Source organism: Lynx rufus, unplaced genomic scaffold (assembly GCF_022079265.1).
Source record: "Lynx rufus isolate CCGP_SWC_20201006 ecotype Redwood Valley unplaced genomic scaffold, mLynRuf1.p SCAF_9, whole genome shotgun sequence".
Classification (NCBI taxonomy): domain Eukaryota; kingdom Metazoa; phylum Chordata; class Mammalia; order Carnivora; family Felidae; genus Lynx; species Lynx rufus.
The window spans coordinates 69,922,453-69,949,409 of record NW_025814897.1 but is presented as its reverse complement, the minus strand read 5'-3'; the positions used below and the strand labels follow the sequence as shown (position 1 = coordinate 69,949,409).

At 36.8% G+C, this 26,957-nt stretch overlaps 1 protein-coding gene across 5 annotated transcripts in view; it reads left to right on the top strand.

The window, feature by feature from the left end:
• BTBD10 (BTB domain containing 10) overlaps positions 1-26,957 on the top strand; it is an 89,625-nt gene that overhangs the window by 1,118 nt on the left and 61,550 nt on the right. For 3 of the 5 annotated variants that reach the window (XR_006960767.1, XM_047072591.1, XM_047072590.1), the window contains exon 2: positions 25,792-25,947. The exons of the other annotated variants lie outside the window; for them this stretch is intronic. Coding sequence is in view for 2 of the 3 variants with exons in the window: in XM_047072591.1 (XP_046928547.1) it covers positions 25,847-25,947 (101 nt within the window). In the remaining variant the exon portion in view is untranslated. The remainder of the gene's footprint in view (positions 1-25,791; positions 25,948-26,957) is intronic. 5 annotated transcript variants of the gene reach the window in all.

Here is a 26,957-nt window from a genome sequence, read left to right as displayed (position 1 = left end):
TGGGCTTGAGCGCCGGGCTGCCGTGGCGGTGGTCTGGGTGTCTCAGACCCTGCTGGGAGACCGTGGGTGGGGTTCTGGGCTCCGGCAGCTGGCCCCTGATTCGGAGAGGCAAGGAAGGGATTTGGATTTTCGGCGGTGCTGTTTTTGGGTTGGGAGTCCCGAGGCCCTTCCCCAAGGGATGAAGGCGATACCCTCATCCCTCCTTCCCTGGGCAGAGTAACCCCGTGCCCCGCCCCTTTTTCTGTCACCACTGGGCTAACGCAGCGACATCCTTAGGAGGGCACATCACAATAGAGGATAGAGTGGCAAGGCAGTCTCCCTTTGGGTGAAGAGGAGTGAGACTCCAAAAATGTGCTGCGTGGTTTTCTGCTGTAACAGTATCACGTATGGTGAAGCTTTGTTTTCCCAAAACCTACACAGAAAAGCTGCCTATTTTTTCCTTCTTCAGATGCAAGTCCCGTAACACCCTTTTGCCTCCTTAATGGGGTGCTGGGACACGAGACATAATTTGGTAATTTGTTAGTGTGGGGGTAGTGTGACCATCCCTGGAGCCCGTGGATTTGGTACAGTAGTTGTCAGTACTTAAGAGTCCATGTTAAAAAGTCGCTAGTCCACACTTGCTAAAGATAGAGCGTCACTTGCTTGGCTCTTTGTGCACTTAGCATATAAAGATTATTTAACTTTTTTTGGTCTTTTAGAGCCGTCATGCTTTTAATTTAAATGAATCGCAATGAAACAGCGCAGTATATTGGTTTTATTTGGACAGTTAGGCACCCCCACCCCCACTCCCCCGCACACAAGGCTTTGATCAAGGCCTTTTAGAGAGGGAATTAGGGATAAATTTTGAATGAAATAGACCATAGAGATTGGAATAAGAAGTCTAATGAGGAATGCAACCATAAGGGCCAAAAAAAGTTTCTGTGCTAGAGAGCCCATCCAGGACTGAAGTCCAAGCCTTGAAAATGAGGACTGCAGTTGTCATTTGAATGTAAATTGAAAAGCGGTAGAAAATACTTGGGAAAGGACTTGATGGTTGTTAAGACTGTTTAAAAGAGTGTGAGGAGAATTACTTTTGAAGGTGTAAGGTGTTTTATAAATTTCCCTAACATTTCTCAGAGTTTATGATCTATCTGCTATTGTTATACATAAAGAGGAAGTAAGGGGGATTCTGAAGCATGGAGTGTGGTAATAAACCATGGAATTAACATAGTGTTCAATCAGGAAAGCTTTCAGTAACTCAACAATGTTTTTGAGTTCTTTCACCTTTTTTCTCCCAAAAAAGCTTTTAGATGGGCTTTTTACTTCTATGTCACCCTTCCACCAGTCAGAATATTTTCTTTCTTACACTTTTTTTAAAGCCTAATGAAAAAATATTTTAAAATGTTTTTTTAAATGTTTATTTATTTTTGAGAGGAGAGAGAGAGAGCTCAAGTGAGAGCAGGGGAGGGGCAGAGGGAGAGGGAGACACAGAATCTGAAGCAGTCTCCAGGCTCTGAGCTGTCAGCACAGAGCTGGATGTGGGCTAAACTCACAAACTGAGATCGTGACCTGAGCCAAAATTTTTTTTGTTATTAACTATTAAATTGCAAACCAGCAAGATCTGCTTTGTGGTTTTTTTTACATTTAGGTGACTTGGTAAAGTGTGAGAGTGATCTGGAAAATATGCACCTTTCATAGGAGTACATTATGAATAGCAAACTCCTACGCCCTCAGGTACCAGGCAGATGAAAGTAACTGCACTAGAGGGTTTATGCTTCATCTTAGAGGGAATCTAGTTCTCAGGTCCACTTGTTTAGTGCCATACATGAATATGGGCCCAGTTTTCAGCCTTCTTAATAGAACACAGTATCTTTTGATTTTTGCTTGTAGTCTCTTGATTGTTAAAAATATTGACAACTAATTAAAATAGTTAAAAATAATATAATGTGGCCTAACCAAACCCAAACCTGTCAGTAGTTGTAGCCTGCTTTCCAGTTTGGGACCTCTGTTATAGGTCAGAATGAGTAAATTTTACAACTGAAAAATAAAAAAGATTTAAAGCAAGTATCCCAATTAGTTTGGAATTTCAAACCTACGAAGATTTGGGGAAAATGTCAGGTCTAATTGAAAACAGGTAAGTTTAATAGCCAAACTTAATAACTTTTAAGTACAGTAGGGCAAATGGAACTGGTACTTATTAACATTTTAACTATGGAAACAACTGAAGAAGAAACTTCTCAGTATTTATGGTTTAATGACTCAGGGTTCTTTTTTCTTTTTAAATATATTGTCCAGTTAGCTCACATACAGTGTATACAGTGTGCTGTTGGCTTGGGGAGTAGATTCCCATGATTCATCGCTCACATACAACACCCTGTGCTCGTCCCAACAAGTGCCTTCCTCAATGCCCATCACCCATTTTCCCCCCTCCCCCCCATCAACCCTCCGTTTTTTCTCTGTATTTAAAACTCTCTTAGGCTTTGCCTCCCTTTCTATTTGAAACTATTTTTTTCACCTTCCCTTCCCCCATGGTCTTCTGTTAAGTTTCCCCAATTCTACATATGAGTGAAAACATACGATATGTGTCTTCTCTGACTTATTTCACTTAGCATTAATACCCTCCAGTTCCATCCACATTGTTGCAAATGGCAAGATTTCATTCTTTCTCATTGCCAGCTAGTATTCCATTGTATAATAAACCACATCTTCTTTATTCATCAGTTGATGGACATTTGGGCTCTTTCCGTAATTCAGCTGTTGTCAGCGCTACTATAAACATTGGAGTACATGTGCCCATGTGAATCAGCACTCCTGTATCCTTTGGATAAATTCCTAGTAGTGCTACTTCTGGGTCGTAGGGGAATTCTATCTTTAATTTTTTGAGGAACCTCCACACTTTTCCAGAGCAGCTGCACCAGTTTGCATTCCCACCAGTAGTGCAAGAGGGTTCCCGTTTCTCTGCATCCTCGCCAACATCTGTAGTTTCCTGAATTGTTATTTAGCCACTCTGGTCGGTGTGAGGTGGTATCTCAGTGTGGTTTTGATATGTATGTCCCTGATGATGAGTGATGGTGAGCATCTTTTCCTGTTTCTGTTAGCCATCTGGATGTCTTCTTTGGAAAAATGTCTGTTCATGTTTTCTGACCATTTCTATACTGGATTGTTTTTCAGGTGCTGACTTTGTTAAGTTTTTTATACTTTGGATACTAACCCTTTATTTGATATGTCATTGGCAAATATCTTCTCCCATTCTGTCAGTTGCCTTTTACTTTTGTTGATTGTTTCCTTTGCTCTGCAGAAGTTTTTTATCTTGGCGAGGTCCCAATAGTTCATTTTTGCTTTTATTTCCCTTGCTTTCAGAGATGTGTTGAGTAAAAAGTTGCTGTGGCTGAGGTCAAAGAGGTTGTTGCCTATTTTCTCCTCTAGGGTTTTGATGGTTTCTTGTCTCACATTTAGGTCTTTCATCCATTTTGAGTTTATTTTTGTATATGGTGTAAGAGAGTGGTCCAGTTTCATTCTTCTGTATGAGAGAGACTGTCTTTTTTCCATTTGGATATTCTTTCCTTCTTTGTCAGAGATTAGTTGGCCAATACACTTGTGGGTCCAGTTCTGGGTTCTCTATTCTATTCATTGTTTTATATGTCTGTTTTTGTGCCAGTACCATACTGTCTTGATGATTACAGCTTGGTAGTACAGGCTAAAGTCTGGGATGGTGATGCCTCCTGCTTTGGTTTTCTTTTTCAACATTACTTTGGCTATTCGGGGTCTTCTGTGGTTCCATACAAATTTTAGGATTGTTTGTTCTAGCTCTGAGAAGAATGCGGGTGCAATTTTGATTGGGATTGCATTGAATGTGTAGATTGCTTTGGGTAGTATTGACATTTTAACAATATTTGTTCTTCCAGTCCATGAGCATGGAATGTTTTTCCTTTTCTTTGTGTCTTTCATAAGTTTTCTATAGTTTTCATAAGTGTCTTTCATAAGTTTTCTATAGTTTTCAGCATACAGATCTTTTACATCTTTGATTAGGTTTATTCCTAGGTATTTTATGGTTCTTGGTGCAATTGTAAATGGGGCCGATTTCTTGATTTCTCTTTTTGTCGCTTCATTATTGGTGTATAGAAATGCAACCAATTTTATACATTGATATAATCCTGTACATTGATTTCATATCCTGCGACTTTGCTGAATTCATGTATCAGTTCTAGCTGCTTTTTGGTGGAGTCTTTCGGGTTTTCCATGTAAAGTATCATGTAATGACTCACACTCTGAGCAAAGCTGATTTATAGGTATCTTGTAAGGAAATTGGTTTATTGAGAGGCCCTTTAGTGTACTTGTAATTAATACGTGAAGTTAAATTCAGAGGACCCTCTGTAACTCATCTATGGTTTTGAATGTTTATTGGTTGCTCTGCCATCTCACATTGTCTTCTCAGTCATTGACTTTTACTGGAAGCAGTATTGGTTCCTTGGATTCTATTCCTGGCAGATGGGGTGAGGAGAAGGTGCATAGTGATAGAAATGGGATGGGGAGAGTGTGATGTGAAGCAGGCATTCATGTTCCTCTTCTTTACGTTGTACATTAAAAAACTGATTTAACTAGTTTTTCTTGTAAGAATAGGTACTTTGACAAAACACAGTGCATTATACATTGTAGAGCTTGGTGATTATTTGTAGGATTGAACCCCGTGGATTAAAGCACATTTACCCATTAGTATGAAATACTTTAATCACATAATCTGATTCATATTTAGTTGGGCTGAAGGGAGTGGAAGTTTAGAGGTCAGACCAAGAAAAGTGGACCTTATTGAAGGCAAGGTGGAGGGTCTTTGATGGCTGTAAGGGTGAGAGAGGAGGCTAGGTAAGGGAGAGAATTTTGAAAAGGAAGATAAAATGGTGAAGTACCCTTTTGTCTACTGTGTAGTTTTACAAAGTTTTACTAAATTTACCATAACACCTACAAAGACTACAGAGAATATTGGTTTTTTTTATGAGGACTACTTTGGTAGTTTGAAGACTTGATTTTCTACCTTTTAGCTCAGTCTTCTCAAATCGGACTAGTCTACTATCTCTTCATCAGTCCCTCCTCCTCTCTCTAGTATAGGAAGTAAAACAGGCGCTGTGTAATATGTTTGTGAGGTGTTGCTGTTTGAGAGTTTTAAAAACATTCTGAAGAATCTGTTGTATATTTGTGGAGATTATGTTTGAAGGGGGAAACATTTTCTGCTTCCTGTTTTTCTGCCATGACTTGTAAAGTAGGAAGTTCTCTTTTGGAAGTAGCTTTCCTCCTTTTTTCTATCTCCTGAGCTGTCTTCCCAAGAAAGCATTAGGTGAAGCTAGAAGGGATTGAGTATGTTTTTGCTCAGTGCCTTTTGGTTCTGTTTCTGGAGCTCCCAATTCTTAGGATGTACATTTTCTGCTTGTGTGTATGGTAGATTTATCTGAGCAGGCTGGGGCCTGAGGAGGGAAAAAGAAATGGAAAGCTACAGATCTAAGTATGCTTAATATATGTTTGAAGTAATAGGAAGCTTTTTTGGCAACTGGTTTTGGCTGTATTTTTATCTTTGTCTGACTCCTGTATTTTGTTTCTTTGTTGGTTATGAACCCACAGTAAGGGGGGAAGAGGTAGTTATTGGTGTTCATTAAGGGAGGAAGAACTGTTTAATAATTTTTTCTCCTTTTGGATAGAGTGTTTATTAGGGTTCAAGTTAACATTGCATTTCTTCTACTATGGCTTGCTCTGGTTTACTTTGGCATCCTTGAATCACACTTCCTTGCTAAGCAGGTAGCAATCTAAAGCACAGAGATGGAAGACAAGCAATCAGAATTCAGAGATCCTCCCTGAGAGAGGATCAAGAGGTTAGTAAATGTTAGTGGTAGATGATGGGAATACAGTGAGCTGAGTACTTGAAACAGCCCAAACTTGAACATAAACGAATAAAGATTTTATGTAGAATATGTGATCTTATGTCACAGTAGATTGCTGAAGATCAGTAAGATGTTAAAAGATATCTTTGCCATTCAAAGCATCTTTCATTGCCCTTAATTAATAGTTTATATTTTTCTGATTGAAAATGTAAAATATCTGGGACTTGGTGCTTACTTTTATCTTTAATTAGTTGAAATGAGTTATCTATTAATATTTTTGGTCACAAATTGAAATTAACATTTAGTATTTGGCTGAGGATGACAGTCTCATAGTGAATCACTGATTGAAGTACTTTATTAGAAACTGTGCATAACACTTTTCTGAGGCAATTTTAATTATAATCCTACTTTTCTGCTTGTACTGCCCTACTTGGGATCATTTAGATCTGAGTTTAAACACAGATGTTAGCTCTATGAGGTTACTTAACCTCTATGAGCCTTTGTTTCCTCACATGAAAAGTGGAACTAGAACACAATTGTCATGAGTTTAAGAATGAAATAAAATAAACTTATGTAAAAGTGCTATGTAAATAGTAAAGTGACTATCACTTGTTAGTACGTTTTTCTGTGTTTATGCTTCAAAAATAGCACACATCCATCAGGGTAAATTTACATCTAGCTATCTCTCTTGGGTGGAAACAAGTTCAAATGGCTGTTTACAGCTTTGCTATATGGCTCTTCCACTAGAAATTATAAAGGTGTTTTTTTGTTGTTGTTTTTTATTCTAGTCAGCACTGAACAATAGGAAGCTCTTTTTCTTGCTTTTCGTGTAGGCATCCATTGACTGATGTCTGGAATTCTATGTAATTTGAATGCCAGATGGAATAGTAGCATATAGTAGAGTGAGATGGTTTGGCAATTTAAAAATCATTTATTTGGAATGTCTGGGTGGCTTAGTCGGTCAAGCATCTGTCTCTTGATTTCGGCTCAGGTCATGATCTCAGGGTCAAGAGATCTAGCCCCACATCTGGCTCCGTGCTGGGTGTGGAGTCTGCTTAAGATTCTCTCCCTCTGTCTCTCGGCCCGTGTCCCATTTGTGCTCTCACTCTCTCAAAAAAAAAAAAAATAAAAAAATAAAAAGTAATCTGTTAGGATACTGTTATCTACTTCTAAAAAAATAAAATCATTTTTACCAATTTGGATTGTTGCCCTTTTGTTTCTTTGATGGTCATTGCTATAGCAGGTGAGTAGAAAATTATTCTACATTTTCTATTTGTAGACTACATTAAATCTCACCTTAAAAATAAGTTTTAGGGGCGCCTGGGTGGCTCAGTCGGTTAAGCGTCCGACTTCAGCTCGGGTCACGATCTCACGGTCCGTGAGTTCGAGCCCCCCGCGTCGGGCTCTGGGCTGATGGCTCAGAGCCTGGAGCCTGCTTCCGATTCTGTGTCTCCCTCTCTCTCTGCCTGTCTCCTGTTCGTGCTCTCTCTCTCTCTCTCTCAAAAATAAATAAACATTTTTAAAAAATTAAAAAAAATAATTTTAAAGCTCAGAAACCTCAGAATCTCAATCTGAGATCTCAGATACAAAATTGTACAACAAAGTATTTTGATAATTTTCTTATTCTTAAATGATCATACAGATAGTGCTGAATTATTTTAAAGTTAATTATTTCATTCAGGGCAGTGTGCTTTATACAATGCAGGATTGAATTTGATTTTTCTCACATTTGGAGAGCAAACAACACACTCTGCTCAGCCCTTTTGGTTCCTCATTTGTTAATTGAGACTTTTCTTCAAGACGTTCCTGTAAGATGGTAATTGTGGGGCACTGTTGTTTCCTTCTTATTGAGTAGTCCACATTGTCTGAGTTTCTCTTTTAAAAGTGAATGCTGAGTTATTAGTGGTGGAATTATAAAACCATAATGCTGAAAGTACTTGAAATCATTAATACTCTGATTTTTGGAAGAATAAATTGAAGTGCAGAATAAATCCTCTTACTTGATTTTGATAAAAGTTATTGTCTGGTAGTGGGAAAGCTGAGACTAGAATACAGATCTGCAGGTCTCCTGATTCTGAGTGATTTATTTCAGTTATCTCCCTAGTGGGTTGCATGTACTTCTGGAAGTGTATGAAAAACTTGTTTGTTGTGCCATTTAAAAGAAAAAATAGAACTTCCATTTATATATCTTTACTCAGTCCCTTTTTTAATTTCCATTTTGTGTTTATGTAGTGTATTTATAATACTAGAAAGCAGCATATATGCATTATTTATATACATGTATGCATATGTTGCTGTTAAATTAGTTGAACTCATAACATTAAGAAAGGGGTAAAAGTGTCATTTTAGAAGAAAAGTGGGGTGACATCTTTCATTGCTTTCATTTGTCATTCATTAGTGACTGATATTTAACAGTAGTCTTGAACACTTGGTTTTGAAATTGTTTTACAATGAGCACTTTGAAAAATTACTTACAAAAGTATATTTTTGGAAGTAATTTCTTTTCGACCAAAAAAGTATAATGCAGTGCATGCAATTTGGGACATTTAGCAAAGAACAAGGAAGAAAATAGCACTGAAATCCCATGACCCAAAGATTATGGCTTCCAGAGTCTGTCGGTCAGCCTGTCTGCCTCTGTCTTTTTACACACGCACACACACATCTATTCTGTATGTAATGACTTAAAAATTTTAAGAAATTAAAAGAAAATTTGAATAATATAACAGATATGTAATTAGATTTAAAAATTAACATTTTTCCCCTCCTCTTTCCTTTCCCCTTCCTCTTATCATAAATGCTTTGATAAACAATATTTGTTAGGATAAAATTTTAAAAGGGTTCTTGTGTCAAAGTGTATGATATCCTACAAGTTTTACAATTTATATTCCCACAAGCTTGAGTAGCCATCTTCTCTATACTTAAGCCATCACTGTTTGTCATTAAATCAACCAGCAAACCTTTGACGATTTGATGGGTTAAAACATCTCAGATTTAACTTGGGTTTCTTATATTACTAGTGAGGTTGAATATTTCTTCTTTTCCCCTTTTTGGCCACTCATATTCTTTTTGTAAATTGCTAGTTCATGAACTTTGCCCATTTTTCCATCATAGTATTCAGGTACTTTAATATGGATATGTAAATATTCTCTATTTAAGATTTTAATTTTTTATTTTGTATGTAAAATCTTTTATAGTTTTCTTTGAGTTTTATGTAGTCTAACCAATCCTTCTTGAAGCCTGTGTGCCATCCTAAATCTGATCCCTGATGAAGTTTTTACTAGTTTTTGTTGAGAATATTAGCTTAAATTGACCAGCAGCACATTCCTGTTTCTCATACTAGCAGTCTTTGGCTTGATGGTTTTGTTTTTTTTTTTCTGAGACTTGGAAAGGCTTAGATACCCCTTCTTTATTCTGAGTCAGATAATTATTCACTTATATTTTCTCCTTGATTTTGTTGTGATTTTATGTTGTACTTTGAAATTTTTAATGTGAAATTTGGAAAGGATCTTCTGCTCAAATAGGTAAGCAGTTAATTTTTTTTAGAACCTGTCTATCTAACCTTGAATCTGTCTGTAATCCAGCTATCTAACTCTTACTGATTTGAAATGCTACCAGTAGCACTTTTTATTTTCTGGGAATAGCATTTGAATTGGTTGTGTATTAAATTTGAGAGACAGTGTATATATATAGTATGTTGGAAAAAACACTGAATTTGACTATAGCGGTATGTATCTGTGTCCTAGCTTATTTATTAGCTATATGACATTAGGCAAATAACATAATCCCTTTAAGCCTAAGCCAGTTTCTCAATTTTTTAGAAAGGCATCACCTTATACAGTAGAAGACATCTCTTGTGTCTTATAGGATTGATATGTGGATTAGCATAGATAATATATGTGAAAATCCAACCTGTTATCCAAGGTTTCCTGAATTAGATGCATCTAGCCCCTGTACCTCCGTCCTACTTGAAAAATCTCAGTAAATATTTTGCTGTAGTTCACTTAATGCTGAAACATATTTAACCTACCACTAGTCTGGTAAACTTCCCAAATGAGGATAGCTTCACCTTTTTCTTCAAGAACCCATTTTGATATGTCTTGGTCATTGCTTACTATTCTAGATGGAGGTAGTTAATAGGACTTGAATGCATTTGAGTGACATAGCAGTCCTTTTCATTGCTACTAAATCTGCACTTACATTTATAATGTGCATCTACTGTTTATTTAAACAAAACCAAAGAAACAAGTGTTGCAATTTAGAACATGCTAATAGTAGGCCTTTTATTTACTTAGAGTATATAAATTAACACACTGTTCAAATATCAAAACTATATTAAAAGAATACTCAAAAACCTTGCTTACATCTGTATTGCTTTCACCCCATTCCCATCTGTCCCTGTAGGTAACCATTTCTATTAGTGTCTTGTTTATCCTTCTAGAGTTCTTTTTGCAAAAATAAACACATGTATATTTGTATTTATGTATAGATATATGTATATATTTGTTCAGAAAAAACAAACAAACTGTATCCTACTTGTTCTTCACTTTTCCCCCCCATCTAATAATATATCTTGGATATGATCCATAATTGTACATGGGGATCTCCCTTATTCTTTTTTATAGATGCATAGTAGTTCATTCTGTCGATGTACCAGTTTATTCATTTAGCCTCTTTTGACGCACATTCAGATTGTTTTCAGTTTCGTGCCATTACAAATAATGCCACAGTGAATATATTTTGAATATTTTGTTTAGTATTTGTGGAGTTGTATCTTCAGGCTAGATTTTTACAAGTGAGACTGGTAAACATTTGTATAATTTAGATATTATAAAATTTTTCTCCATGGGGGTTATATTGTTTGTTTTTCATTAGCAGTGTATGAGAATGTAGAGAATATCTGTTTCTCCTCAGTCTTACCAACACAGTTTATGGTCAGATTTGGAGATATTATTTTGCATTTCTCTTATGAGTTAGGTTGAACATACTTTAATAGATTGAATTTACCTTTATTTACCTTTATTTTGTTTACCTTTATTCTGATAATTTCCCATGTCTTTTGAACATTCTCTATTTTTTGTGGGGGAGAGCTGTGGGTTTTTTTCTCTTTTTAAAGAGCTTTTTATATAGTGAAAAGTATTTTTTAAGTTTTGTTATTTCTGCTGCTTTTTGTAGTACAATGGTGTTTATTTTTATGTAGTCAAATAAGAAAGGCTTTACCTCCTTCCAGATTATAAAGGAAATCACCTATTTTTTTTCTAGTATATGTATGATTTCAGTTTTTATAATAGTTGATCCATTCGGAGTTTATCCTAGTATTTGTGAGGTACGTGTTCAATTTTATGTTTTCCCAAATGTTATTTATCCATTTGTCCCAATACCACTTATTAGTGTCTGTCTTTTCCTCAAGTGATTTGAGAAACCACTTCTTTATCATATATAAAATTTCATCATGTTTTAGGGGTCTATTTCTGGACCTTTTATTCTGTTCTGTTGTTTTGTCTCTATTCATATACCAGTATCACAGACTTTTAGTTTTTGTAATAAGGCTCAATGATCTCTGAATATAAGAAAGTAATTTTATTATTTGTTAAAATTTTTTTTAACGTTTATTTTTGAGAGAGGAAGAGAGAGCTCAAGCCAGGGAGGGGCAGGGGGGGCGGGGACTGAGGATCAGAAGCAGCCTCTGCTGTCAGCACGGAGCCTAACATGGGGCTTGAACTCACAAACAGCAAGATCATAACCCAAAGTCAGATATTTAACCGACTGAGCCACCCAGGAGCCCCGAAAATAATTTTTATTTTATTTATAAGTGGAACATTACCTGTAATATTAAGATACAAAGATATGTATAGTGTGTGTGTGTGCAAGTAATTTGTTTCAAGGCAAATTTTAGATTCCTTAAAATGAAACATTTAGAGGAGAAAACTATTTTGGTGGGGGAGGCTCTGATATTCTGCCTCTAATTGTACTGGCATATATGATAGTTACTAGCCACATACCGCTTTTTAAATTTAGATTAATTAAAATGGAAAATTAAAAATTTCCTCAGTTGTACATTCTAAGTGCTTAATAGCCACATATGGCTAGTTGCTACTTTTTGTACAGTGTAGACATAAGCCATTTTCATTAAAACACAAAGTTTTGTTGGGTAGCACAACAGTCCAGAACTTGAATATACTTATTATGGCCTTTTCTGGCCTATTGTTGATGGCAGATAAACAAGCAAAAATCTGAAAGGAATAGAAGGTAGCAGGGATAATGAACAGGGCAAAATGGAACAGTATAATAAAGGTTATATGAAGGAAATATATGACTTATTTAAAAAGTCTCAGAAGAAAAAAAGTATTTTTTAAAGGGTCATGGAGGAAAAAAGAAAACAATTAAGAGTCTTTGTTTAAAGGGTGCTTGTTCTTAGGAGTTGAATGTAATCTCCTTTGATTTAGGCACTTCATCAGCTTATTGGAGATTTGCCTATATTAAATTTTATGTCAAGGTGATTTGTTCAATTAAGATGTTTCCAGTTTTGAATGCAATACTATTTGGTCATCATACAAGAAAAGGAAAAATAGGGACATATGAACAGAAAACAAAACTTAAAATTTTTTTAGAATATTAAAAAAATCATAGGTCTTTTGTGAGTTTTAAGAATTTAGCACTATAAACAGCATGTAGTTCTTTACAAATGCTTTCCATGTAATGCAGGTACTTAGAAAATGCCTAAGATGTGGAAAGATTTTCAAACATTCGTTGATCTGTTTAAGATGGGGTAAAACAAATAAACATTTCTTGAAGTGTTAGTGCCTTGACTAAGAAGTCAGCAAAATTTGAATAGAAATTCTATGGGGCGCCTGGGTGGCTCAGTTGGTTGAGCGTCCGGCTTCCGCTCAGGTTTTTTGGTTTTTCAGGTTTTCGGCTCACAGTTTGTGAGTTCGAGCCCCGCATTGGGCTCTGTGCTGACAGCTCAGAGCCTGGAGCCTGTTTCAGATTCTGTGTGTGTGTGCCTCTCTCTCTCTCTCTGCTCCTCCCCTGCTAACATTCTATCTCTCTCCCTCTCAAAAACAAATATTAAAAAAAAAAAAATTAAAAAAAAAGAAATTCTCAGTTTTTTGTTTTTTTTTTTTTTTTTTAAATTTTTTTTTCAACGTTTATTTAGTTTTGGGACAGAGAGAGACAGAGCATGAACGGGGGAGGGGCAGAGAGAGAGGGAGACACAGAATCAGAAACAGGCTCCAGGCTCTGAGCCATCAGCCCAGAGCCTGACGCGGGGCTCGAACTCACAGACCGCGAGATCGTGACCTGGCTGAAGTCGGACGCTTAACCGACTGCGCCACCCAGGCGCCCCGAAATTCTCAGTTTTTAAGAGTCTCTTATGCTTTGATGGGGGGTGGGAGGGAAGGGAGGGTGGGTGATGGGTATTGAGGAGGGCACCTTTTGGGATGAGCACTGGGTGTTGTATGGAAACCAATTTGACAATAAATTTCATATATTGAAAAAAAAAAAGAAATTCTATAGAAGTTGTAAAATCAATTACCTCAAAGATTTTATCTCCAAGTAGCCTCTGGAAGATCAGGGGCTGAATGTGAGTTGGCATTGAAAGTTTTACATTTTGGTGGATTAAATAAGGAGGCCTTTTAAATAGCCAAAGAACTTTACTTTTTAATGGAAATTCCATGCAATTTTATTAAATCTGTGAATATCTCTAGCGGTTAGCAAAATGCCTGAAGAAATGTTAAGTACCTAATGAATACATTTTGAACGAAAGCATAAATCATTTCAATTTGATATCATGGAACTAGTTACACAAAATTTAGTCAGACATAATCTAGTATAAAAATAACCTGAATAAACTTCTTAACTTTATTCACTTGCCTTACTTTAACTGTAGCCAATCAGAGAAGGACAAGCCTTGACAATTGAAAGGGCTTCCTTCTGTGAAATTGACCCACAGCTTTAAGGAATATTTTGGGGAAACTTAAGGGTTATTTGATAATATTATTTAAAATGTTTTCAGGGCTATTTCCTATACTTTCCCTCCTTTAACCCCACTTTCTTAGTGTATATCTCCTGAGAGCAAGTATTGGCAATAAAAATTGAATTGTTATCATTTTTGCTCATTTGAGGGTAGGATTCACATGATTGGTGCTCTTTACCATAACTAAAACATGGGTATAATTATATGGTACTATTCTTTTTTAATACAAGCAACTAAGTTAAAGACTGTCCAAAAATCTTCATAATTTATATTTCCCCTTTACTAATAGATTGTGTTAAATGAAATTTCTTTCATCTTAATGTTAAAACATTTTGTAAAAGCTTATATATCAGTTGTACTAAGCTGTGGGGACACACTTGAATCATACTTTCTTCTTGTCCTTAAGGATCTTACAGTTTAATACAAGACACGTGGCAGAAACATTCTACCAGTGCATAATGATGGGGCTTAGCACATGCTACCCCAAAATGTGGTACCTTGGCATATCGATTACTTTAAGCTGAGGGAATGTGAGAAATGGCATGTGTAGGATGGACTTTCTGACCTGTCCCTAAAGCAAGTCAAAAAACCCTCATGAGAGGTATCTTCCTTTATCCAGAGGAAAGGATTATTCTTCTCTCTGAAGATGAAGGGATACAGAGAAGAATCTGAAGAACAGGCAGTTTGCTACACTTAGCTCATACTCTGTCCTGTTATATCTTTCCACAACTTTCCACTCTTCATCACATAAGAACTAAATAAGAACCCTAAGATTAATAATTTCTTCAGGTTTTCATTTCTTTATGAATGCTCCAGTGTCATGTAAAATTTACATTAAACAAATCTGTATGCTTTTCTTCTGTTAATCTGTCTTTTGTTACAGGGGTTTCAGTTGAGAACTTCCAAGGGTAGAGGAAAAAGATGTTTTTCCTCTTCTATAATATGTATTGACATATTGTAGAAGCAATCAGAAACAAACAAAAACTACACTTAAGCAAGTAAAATTAAACAGGGAAGATAATTTCTGTAACAGCCACCTCCAAATACTTTATTGTAGATAATGCTGTATTACGCAAACAGCATGTGTTATATTCAAATACCATAAGGAATATAGTGAAAAGTCTCATTCCAGCCTTTCTGCAGAGGCAACTTTGTCATAAGTTTTATGTGATATTTATAATGATTTTAAAAACATATGCATGCATGGGTATATATATTTTCTTATCTTCACAACCCGAAGATCAAGAGTCACATGCTCTACTGACTGAAACAGCTAGGCACATCGTGTTTGGTTTGCATATGTATTTTTATTTTTTAATTTAATTAAATTTTTTATTTTTTAAAGTTTATTTTTATTTATTTTGAAAGAGAGAGAGCAAGTGGGGGAGGGCAGAGAGAAGGAGAATCCCAAGCCCCATTGTGGGGCTCAAACTCACAAACTGTGAGATCATGACTTGAGCTGAAGTCAAGAGGCAGATGCTTAACCAACTGAGCCACTCAGGTACCCCTGCATATGAATTTTTAAAACATACTGAGGTACATAATGCACATCTGTACCTTGCTTTTTAGTGTAGCAATGTATCTTGGAATATTTTCCTTATTAGTATACATATTCTCTATCTCATTTTTACTGATTGCATGATATTATGCACAGTTTTAACCAGTTTGTTTTTGATGAACATTTAGATTGGTTTCAGGTTTTTGCTGTGACAAATGTGTGAAGTCAAGGAGAGAAAATAGATGTATGCTTTTTGTATGTATGTGTATGTTAGTATAGTGGTATGTATAATTAGAACAAGGGCTGAGCAGAATCTTAAGCTTTTAGTGTAATACATAGATAGAATATATTGGATAATATGGCAGACAGACTCTGAGGTAGTTCCTCTGATCCCTGCTTGCTGGTGTTCATGCCCTTTAGTGTGAGCAGAATTTGTGATTTCCTTTTAGCCAGAAGAATATGTTAAGGGTAATGAGATGTTCCCTAGTTATAAAACTCCATTTTGCCAGCATGTTTGCTATCTCTCCATCATTAGTTTTGAATCCTACTACTATGAGGAAATGAACTATTACAATCACAGTAAGCTTGGAAGTGGATCCTTCTCTAGTTGAGCCTCCAAATAAGGATCTGGTCATGGTTGACACCTTTATTGTGGCCTTGCAGAGGACCCAGCTAAACTCTGCCAGATTCCTCACCAGCAGAAACTGAGAAAATAATATGTGTGTTGTAAACCATTGGGTGGGTTTATGGTAATTTGTTATGTAGCAGGGGACTTTTATCTCCAAAAGAGAGAATTTTAAAATTTTAAGCTCCTGGGATACAGCAAGAATGCTATGATAAAAATAACTGAAGGAGTTTTTGCTGAGGTTAGAAACGAGGATGGTTGGTTTGTTCTTCCATGCATTAAAATTTATGGGTAAGCTAACGGTGAAATAATTGTTTTCATCTAAGTACTATAGGAATGACATAAGGTTTTGATTTAGATGCTAAAAGTGTTATCAGCAGTTTTGTCTAAAGTGCGTGGTTTTTTGATGACCCTGAAAAGTCTAAGGTATTTTTGATGTTAAGTAGAACAGGGAGGGTCAGTTCCCTGGAGAAATAAAGATAATTGAAAGTGAGTAGAAATCCTATCCCTCCCTAATCATTCATCCCCTGCTCCTGTGTTTTGATTATTTTAGCGTTTTTTGTGGTTTTTTTTTGAACCGGGACATGGATGATACCCGTTTCATCTTTTTATTCCAACCATCTAGCACATTATAGGTGCTCATTAATTGTTGAGCAACTTCCTAGGAATTCTCATTTTCTGTGATCTCAAAAGGCAACTAGAAAGTCATGAATGAGCTAATGAAATATACAAAATTTGCATTCAGTAGTCTATTAGAGAAAGTCAGCAGTGTGCCCAGCACTGTGTTACTGTATAAGGTTTCCTGACTCATATTTTTTTAAAGTTTATTTATTTATTTTGAGAGAGAGAGCAAGCGCATGTGCTTGAGCAGGGGATGGGCAGAGAGGGAGAGAGAATGCCAAGCAGGCTCCTTGCTGTCAGCGCAGAGCCTGACTCAGGGCTCAGACTCATGAACTGTGAGATCATGACCTGAGGCAAAATCAGGAGTCAGAGGCTTAGCTGACTGAGCCACCCAGGTGCTCCCTGACTCATCTATTTTTTATAACAATTTGATTGGAAGTTATAAGTAATAGAGAAAATAATGGTAATGAGAATTATGTTATTTTTTCACATTTAAGGAAATTGAGGACTTGGAGGTTAAGAAGCTTCTACAAAGTCATACGACTAGTTGTTCTGATTCCAAAATCTTTTTGTCTTAGTCACTTAGTATTGTGGCAGAAGTAGAAAGGTTCCCACCGGTTTTCATTATCAAAAGTTATGTGTGTCATTATGGCAGTGAGCAGTGGGAAGATAGCTATAAGTATCCTTGATGGTAATGGGGACAATATGATTTAGGTTTTTTGATTAAAACTTGGTTTAAATATGTCATGCTGATATGTTTGATAATTATAAGTATTAAACATCTATGCTAATTTTTTCACTTTCTTTTTGAATTTCTTTGTAAATTTACATCCAACAAAATTCTCTTTCTGGTGTACAGGTCTTATGAATTTTGACAAAGGCATACAGTTGCATAACTACCACCACCGCAATCCAGATATAGAATAGTTCCATCACCCCCCCCCCCCAAAATTAACTTGTGCTGTCCCTGTGTAGTTCCCCAAGCCCTGGGGGGAACAGGCCCTGGCTGTTCTGTTCTATATCCCTGTCTTCTCAAGAATGTTATAGAAATGGAATCGTCTGGTATGGAACCTTTGAGTCTGGTTTCTTTAGCTTACCATAACACTTTTGAGATTCCATTTTGTTGAGTGTATCAGTAGTAACTCTAATTACTTACATGTTGTATTGTTAGATGCTTTCCCACCTGTGTTTACAGATAACATCCAGTCTTTGTTTCTCTATAGTCTATGGATTGGATAATTTCTACTGATCTGTTTTCAAGTTCCCTTATTTTTTTCCTCATCTTGTGTGCTGTTTTGCCCATCTAATGAAATTTTCATTTTAGTTATTCTTTCCAGCTACAGCTGAAGTTTTCATTTTTTGATAATTTTCATTTCTTTATTGAGAATCCCTTTCTGCCATTCATCAAGACTACCTTCTTATTGTAATTCTTTGAATATATTCCTTTAATTGTTTAAATATGTGGTTTGAAGTCATTCACTAAATCCTATATCTGGGCCTACCTGGAGTCACTTTCTATTGATTGCTGTTTTGCTTTCTTATTTCTTTGCATCGCATAATTTTTGGCAGAAACCAGGGTATTGATTATAATGTTCTTATGAGTATTGTTGTTTTGTTCTAGTGGACCATTAAGTCGCCTGGACTCAATCGCAAACATTGTTTCCCAAGCAGTGTATACCATCTGATATCTGTGCTTAGTTCTTACTTCTTCCAGCTACTTGGTTTTTAGTATGGTCTCCTGGGGAGTGAGTGGAGGAAAGTGCTCCCGCCACCTGTGTAATTTGGTGATCAGCCAAAAATTTGGGCCTAGATTACGTTCACATTTTGGAGCTCACCCTCCCTGTACTTCCTCTACTTTTGGATATTCCCTTTTAATTTCTAGCTTCTCTGACTCTGGTGGTTTCTGTACTCTGACACTCTTAAGCCAATAAGGGTTTCAGCTTTCTGCTGCTTGGGCTGTGTATGGTCGGGCCTGCACTCAGTTTAAAAAGCATCAAACTCCTAGATCTTAGGCCGGGCAGCTTTCAAGGGTAAATTCCTCTGTAGTCTACCACAGAGGGTCTGGAGTCTCTCCTCCATGCATGTGTAATTTAGCCTAGTAGAATTTATGTTTAGATTTTGGGTCATACCTCTGTGTGGTTCTTTCCCTTCCAGTATGTCTGACTTAAATTTCCAGCTGCACTTCTAGTTCTGAACTGTTTTCTCTACTACTTTGAGTTGTATGGCTGGCTGGTTTCCTTCACCATATTTCTAGGGGATTGGGGAGGGCACTCAGCATAAGAACTTCATCTGAACACAAAATTCTGTTGCCTTTCAGAATATGCTCTTCTTTCACTACTTTATGTTTTGGGATATTTGCCAGTGCTTTTTTTTTTTTTTTTAATTTTTTTCAACGTTTTTTATTTATTTTTGGGACAGAGAGAGACAGAGCATGAACGGGGAAGGGGCAGAGAGAGAGGGAGACACAGAATCGGAAGCAGGCTCCAGGCTCCGAGCCATCAGCCCAGAGCCCGACGCGGGGCTCGAACTCACGGACCGCGAGATCGTGACCTGGCTGAAGTCGGACGCTTAACCGACTGCGCCACCCAGGCGCCCCTTGCCAGTGCTTTTAAACAGTAGTTTTAAAAATATTTTATCCAGGTTTACAGGGGGCCTGGGTGGCTCAATTGGTTAGGTGGCTGAATTCGGCTCATGTCACCATCTCACGGTTTGTGGGTTTGAGCCCCACGTCGGGCTCTGTGCTGACAGCTCAGAGCCTGGAGCCTGCTTCGGATTCTGTGTCTCCCTTTCTCTCTGCCCCTCCCCTGCTGGGACTCACTCACTCTCTCTCTCTCTCTCTCTCTCTCTCTCTCTCTCTCTCAAAAATAAACATTAAAAAAGTATTTTATCGATGTTTAAATCATTGTTATCTGTAGGAGGCTCACATGATTGCTTAACTTGGCTGCCTGTACAGGTTTCTTTTCACCCCTCTGGTTTACTTTTCTTTTAAAAGTTGCTTCTAGGGGCATCTGGATGGCTCAGTCAGTTAAGTGTTGACTCTTGATCTCAGCTCAGGTCATGATCTCAGGGTTCCTGAGATTGAGCCCCATGTTGGGCTCTGTGCTGACAACGCAGAGCCGGCTTGGGATTCTCTCTCTCCCTCTCTTTGCCCCTCCCTGCCTCTCAAAATAAACTTTCAAAAAGTTGCTCTCACCTGTTGTTTTTATTATTTTTTAAGTTTATTTATTTTGAGAAAAAGCAGAAGGGACAGGGAGAGGGAGAGAGAGAATCCCATCAGGCTCCACACTGTCAGTGCTGAGCCCGACAGGGGGCTCAAACTCAAAAAGTGTGAGACCATGACCTGAGCTGAAATCAAGAGTCTGAGGCTTAACAGACTGAGCCAGCCAGGGAACCCCCTCCTCCCAGCCTGTCCTTTTTCTTTCACAATTATCTGTAGCAGTATTCATTTTCTCTAACCTCTCCAATTATTGATGTAGTTAAAATATCCTCTGGATACTTGCCTTTCTTTGCAGCCAAAGGCAGTCATGTCTTGGCTCTTCAGGCTGGTATCACTGTGTGATTTTATTCTTTTCATTGTTTTTCCTCTTACTTATCAGGTCTTTCTCTCCAGTAACCACCACACTTGAATTACTTTGTTTGCAAAGTTTGAGAGATAAAAACAATTTTCTGTTAATAGAAAAGTTCTCATATAATGACACTATTCAGAATGAGATCCCAGTAGGATGAACAAAGCCACAGGATGGCTGAAGTTTAAAAAAAGACATCTGCTGGCTGTAGGGAACAAATGTTATGAATTTCTGTATACCTAGCTTAGTATGTTAGAAAGAACATGGGCTTGGGACACCTGGGTGGCCCAGTTGATTACTCATGGACTCTTGATTTTGACTCAGGTCATGATCTGGTTGGTGAGTTTGAGCCCGCATTGGGCTCTGCACTGACAGAAGCCTGCTTGAGATGCCCTCTCCCTCTCTCTCTGCCCCTGCCCTTCTTGTGCATGTGCCCTTCCTCCATCTCTCTCTCTCTCAAAAAGAAAATAAAATAAACAAAAAAAAAAGAACATGGGCTTTCTGTTAGACTGGGATTCTAATGTTAGCTCTAAGATCTTTTCATCTATAAAACATGATTATAATATTAGCTTGTTTTGAGCTTTAAATAGGAGAAAATTAAACTTCCTAGCCCACTGATACACAACATAGGACAGAATAAAGTCTCCATGTACTATCCTTTTTTCAAAAAAAAAAAAAAAAACAAAACAAAACTTTTCTATGAATCATTGCCATTAATTAATACTACCTGGAAATAGTATCCCAAAGACCACTTATTTATGTTATTATAGTCTTGAAGATTCTGTTCCCCCACACCCCCTTTTTAAATAGTAATATCCAAGAGAAGAGAAGTAATTGAATTGCCTTTTTCCTAGTTGACTTTTAACAAGTCTCCTGAATGCATGTCTCTAGCCAATTGGCCTAGTTGTTCCTCCCTCTGCACAGATTATATCTAAATTATTTAGAATTTAGATTATTTCTTGTCATAGGCTCTGGGTCTGGAGTTTTCTCTTGTCCAGCAAGAGAGTGGACGCAAAATTGAAATGCAAGAGAGGCTAATGTCTGGGAGGAGACAGGAGCCCCTACCTAGTAAGGGTCCTTGCTCTGACCCTTGCTCCATTTTTATTAGGATCAGAATGGGTGTGCACAAGGATACAGTGAAACCGTGGACATTAACTCATGGGCGTGGGGAAAAGAGGTTTTGAAGATATGCAGTGTTAGGGGTTTGGGTCAGTACAAAACAAAATTCTGGTGCTGGGCGGGAGGTTGTATACAGCAGACAGGAGGCGCTGCCACCTCTGTTTACCTAAACTGGCCAAGAGGACAAGAAAGACGAAGCATGCTACCTCAGGGTCAACAAGGCACCTTTCTTTTGCTAATTAGTTCCACTCAGGGCAACTTCTGCTGGCTGTTTTCCATAGTTCTGTTTACCTGTTTACCTATTTTGGTCCTTCCTTCCTGTGAAAGCAGCTTTCTGCTATTTTACTAAGTTGGGTGGCATTTCAGCCCTGAACACCTAATCTTGTTTACCTCATTTTTGATGCTTTCATCCTGAGGCTTTTCTATTCCTATATCTTTGTCCTGTACTGGGAGCCTATGCCCTGTTTACCTAATCTTGTTTACCCAAACTTGGGTGTGTTCATCCTGTGGCTTTCTAATTCTTTATGCCTTGTTAACCCATCAGTGCAGTCTTAGGGAATTCCTAAGTTTATTCCCCACAGTTTCTGTCATGCCTAAAAAAGCAATGAACTGTGACATGTTTTCTAAGAACTTTGTTTCTAGTAGTCCAGTAATTATGTTTTTGATGATTACAAGATCCATACAATAATAAACTTTAGTTTGCCTTGTATGAAGTATACACTGAGGAGCCAAAAGTCCTCTATTTTATTTTTAAAAATTTTTTTTTAATGTTTATTTATTTTTGAGACAGAGAGAGACAGAGCATGAAGGGAGGAGGGGCAGAGAGAGAGAGGGAGACACAGAATGGGAAACAGGCTCCAGGCTCTGAGCCATCAGCCCAGAGCCTGACGCGGGGCTCGAACTCACGGACCGCAAGATCGTGACCTGAGCTGAAGTCGGCCGCTTAACCGACTGCGCCACCCAGGCGCCCCAAAAGTCCTCTATTTTAAAGGATCTTTTAATGGTAAGGAGTTTAAGTCAGGACATGGAGAGTCATTAAAAGTTCTTAGATAATTTTGATTACAGTGCAGCTAGTATAGACTGAGTGGTGATAAAGAGGTCAACCAGAATCCTTACTGATACATGTTAAGGATTCAGTTGAAGGCAGCAGCCTTACGAATGAAAAGGGAGAGGAGTCAAAATTTTGAAGTAGACTTGATGTTGGGAAATGAGAAGTCAAGGATGACTTCGGAGTTCTTGAGTTAGTGAATAGAGATGACATTAGCTGATGTGGGAGGCCAAGATAGAGCCTGGCATTGTTGAATTTGGGGTGCTTATTGAAGAATTTATATAGAGATAATGAAAACAGTGTATGTAGTATGTAAAACCTGGTGTTCTCAAGGGTTTGGTCCTCATGGTTTTTTTGTCCGCTGTCTCCCTGGACCCAGCAAATGAAGATGGAATCCTAAAGAACACCCAAGTTTTAATGGAGATGAAGAATTGGGGTAATGGTGTAAGAACTATGCAGGTAGGAGAGAGACACAGGAGTAAGTGGTATGTGGAGCCATCAACTGAGGCTTTTTTCCTTTACTAGGGTGAGATTTGGAGCACAGGAACAATGCCCAACTTGATTTAGCATCTTATAAATAGCTTGGCGTATCATATTTGGTGTTCAGTAAGTCCTTGAATGAATGAATGAATGAATGAGTGAAATGAAATAAAATATAATGTCACTGATGCAGAGATTGATTAAAATAGAAGAGATTATTACACATTTCAAACTAGTATATGTGTGTCATTTACCTTTTATCTATTTGTAGTCTTGTTTATAGCTTATTGATAATATTTGAAAGTATGCCAGCACATGTAGGCAAATACAGGCATGTTTTTTCCAGATATCGCAGTTTGTATTTCCCTTGTTTTTAGCCTGTTCGTAGTCTTGACTATTGGGAGTAAGGATTGGGAAGAAATCTTTCACATGGTGATACCCAAGTTTTATTGACAAATGTAAATATGATTTTTCAGTTGACCTTTTTGATAACTTTCATCTGAAATTCTTTACTTTCTTGTGTCTGGCTGTAAAATACATGCTTCTTAATTTTCATAGATTGATTAGTAAGACCTACTGGTATTTCCCATCTGCTACCTACATGCTACCCACTGTAAAATGTTGGAAAATGTAGATCTGAATTTGCCTTATATATTCTTTGAGGTTCTGTTTTTTAGTCACTTTCTCTATCATTCTTCCCCCAGTGGACATCTTTGGGTATCCAGAGGGGTGTGTCTTATAGTTAAATGTCAGGAGGAGATAAAACGCTCTTGTAAAGAAATATTAATGCCTGAAATAGCTTATTGGAAGACCTCTAAAGTAAGGAAAAAATTCTAAATCTCATTCTACACAACCTACTAAGCCTCTCTGTGTCTTTATTTTTCCTTTTTATTTTTCTCGATACTCGTTACCACCTTTTTCTGACTTTTTCCTTTGTCTGATTTGTTCTTTCTTACCCTTCTCTTCTGCCTCATCTCTCCTGTACAGATAAGTAGATACAATATCAAATTGAAGTTTAAAGAGTTTCTTTTTTAGTAAATACATTTTTATAATTAAAAACTGAAGTGATATTGAAATTTTTTTTTCAAAATAATTTTATAGTTTTTATGTTCCTCTGATATCTGATTGATTTTTAATTATTCACTGATCCTTAAAGAAACAGGTTTCCTTTTCCAGGAGCATTCAGCATATAAACTGTGTGGCATTTACTTAGCAATTTGAATTAGCCATTGTACAATTCTCTGACTTTGCGTTTTCTATTATTTTTTTAAGTTTATTTAAGTAATCTCTACACCCAGTGTGGGGCTTGAACTCACAACCCCGAGATCAAGAGTTCTGACTGAGCCAGCCAGGTGCCCTCCTTTTCTGTTATTTTAATTTCACTCCTTGATCTACCTACTTGTTTACATATTTATTATATTGAAGTGTCCACTTATTGTAAGATTTCAATTGTTTTTGAAAAGAAAGTATTAATTAACTATGAAGAAAAAATTATCAGATAGCAAAAACAGTTTCTCTAAAGTGGAAATCTATATTTTTTAACCTTTTATTTTTTATGGAAGTAATTCTTTTTTATGAGTTCTGAGGTAGATTCAAAATTTGAATGAATTTACCTTGGGCATTTTTTGTGAGATTGTACTGGAATTTTTTTTTAATTTTTTCTTTTTTAATCTTTATTTTTGAGAGAGAGGGAGGGAGGGAGGGAGGGGTGGACAGAGAGAGAGACACACACAGAATCTGAAGCAGGCTCCAGGCTCTGAGCTGTCAGCACAGAGCCTGATGCGGGGCTTGAGCTCACGAACTGTGAGATCATGACCTGAGCTGAAGTCGGACACGTAACCGACTGAGCCAACCAAGCCACCCCTATTGTATTGGAATTTTTTATAAAAGTAAGGTATAGTATTTTTCCAAATCTGGATTCCTTTTGATGTTTATGTACAACTCCCCTCACTTCCCTCTATCAAATCCATCTTGGAAAAGTGCATAGGAAGCATGTAGGAGTGGGTGTCAGGAAACCTCTGTTCTGGTCCAAATTCTATAACTTTGTTCTGGATTGTCTAACCTCATTTAGTTGTGTGTGTGTGGTTTGTTTGTTTGTTTTTGATGTTTGGAGACTCTGAAAGTCAAATTTGATTATATCCAAACAAAATACTCCTGCTTGAACATTTATCAAGATCAAGACTTCATTCCATATAATAAATTCTCATTATTCTTTATAATCCTGCCATTTACCGACATTGTGACCTTTGGCAAAGTTACTAAACTACTGAGACCATTTTCTGTTCCGTTTATGATAATAATGCCCACCTTGTAAGGTAAAAGTTAAATTGGATAGTGAATATACTTTAAAGTACTTAGCTCAGGTGTTCTGTAAAGCTATTGTTAATTTTCTTATAATTTAATGACTTTAGTAGAAAAAACAGTCACAAGTCTCGCATGTGAAAAGGCATGAAATGTATGAATCACATCAATACTGTATTTTTGTGGTAATTACAATGTAAGGAAACATCACGGTGTTTATATACTTTTATTTTAGAGCCCACACTAAATTTCTACAGGGGCTCTTAAAGAAATAACAGCTTTGTTATTTGGTTTTACTAGATGCTTTGTTAAGCATTTTAAAACTTTTAGTAATTAAGAAATGTATTCCAGGTGAAATTTTGTCCAAAAGAATCATTTTGTGGAATTGCTTTGCTTTTTTTGGTTCTATATTAATGTTTGGAAACTTGAGGTACCCAGAGGGCAGTTAAGTGTATTTGCTAAGTTATAAATAACACACCGTTAAACTGTTGCATAGGGGTAAGCAGATTTAATAGACGAATCAGATGAAAAGTACCTAAAAAGACTTATGGTGTTTGTTTTAATCCCATTTGTGGCAGTTTGTATGTCTGATATTTTATAATCCTGTTCATCACTTTAAAAATCTGTCACAGTAGTGTCAGAAAGCATGTAAAATTGTTGACTATTTTATTCTGCGTGGACCAGATTTAAAGGTCAACACTACTCTTTCACGTAGGTTATGGGTGCTACATATGCTTTCAGAGCAGTAGTGTGAGGAAGCTTGAAGTGGGATGGCAGGACGGCCTCATCCTTATGACAGTAACTCCAGTGATCCAGAGAATTGGGATCGGAAATTGCATAGTAGACCTCGTAAACTTTATAAACATTCAAGGTAGGTAGAAAATATGTATTTCACATATCAAAGCTCTGATAAAATTGACCTTTATAAAGAACCAAACTGCATTTGGTTGTGGCAAGTCCTGCAGGGGTTGGGGACTGGTTTACAAAGAATTATGTTTGCATTCCTCCTTAAAAAACTTGTACAGAAGCATTTCTTTCCTTTTAATTTTCTTTTATTTGTATTTATAATCTTCTTATATTTGTATTTATTTGAATTTTTGTTTCTAAGTAATGTTAAAATCTCCTTAGTGATCCTGTGAATAAATGCTATAATTAATTTAACTGTGAACCCTGGCAAGACAGGTTAGTTCTTTGTATTTAAAACTCTCTAGTTGAAATTTATTTTGTGTTCTAAGTATATTGTCTGTGTAGATTATATATAATAATTTACAGGCTATGTCATATTTTGTTGTCATCTCGATACTAATGGGAAAATCAGTCTTTCTGCAATGACTCTACAGGTTCATTTAAAGTTTGATTCATTGAATGAAATTCATTTCAAAAATTTCGGCCCATTTATATATTATATGTAAGGCTTTCATTTTGTGCTGTGCAGCTTAATGAGGAATACTTCATTTAGAACACTTCATTATCTGATAATTTACTGTGTTAATTGGCAGCTCATAAACCTCACATGTTGCAGGTATGTAAGCATGTTTTCCTATAGAGTATTGTGCTTTGTGAATATTTACTTAGGGAATATTAACAGGCATTTAACTTACTTGAATGTAAAATTCTAATCTGATAACTGTTAGTAGTTTTCGTGACAATGCCATGATATTGAAATCCTGTTTGAAATTTTTTTTTTGAAATCCTTTTTGTAATTTTAAAGAAATAATCCAGGTACTTTTAAACCATATGCTGTAGCTAGAAAATATGAGAAATCGGTACTTTTTAAAAAAATCTCCTGACAAGATGTCTGTCTTTATTGTGGACTTTTAATGTGGTGAGGTCTTGAGTGAAAAAGTTAAGTTGACTTATTAATTTATAAGGGCACAGCAA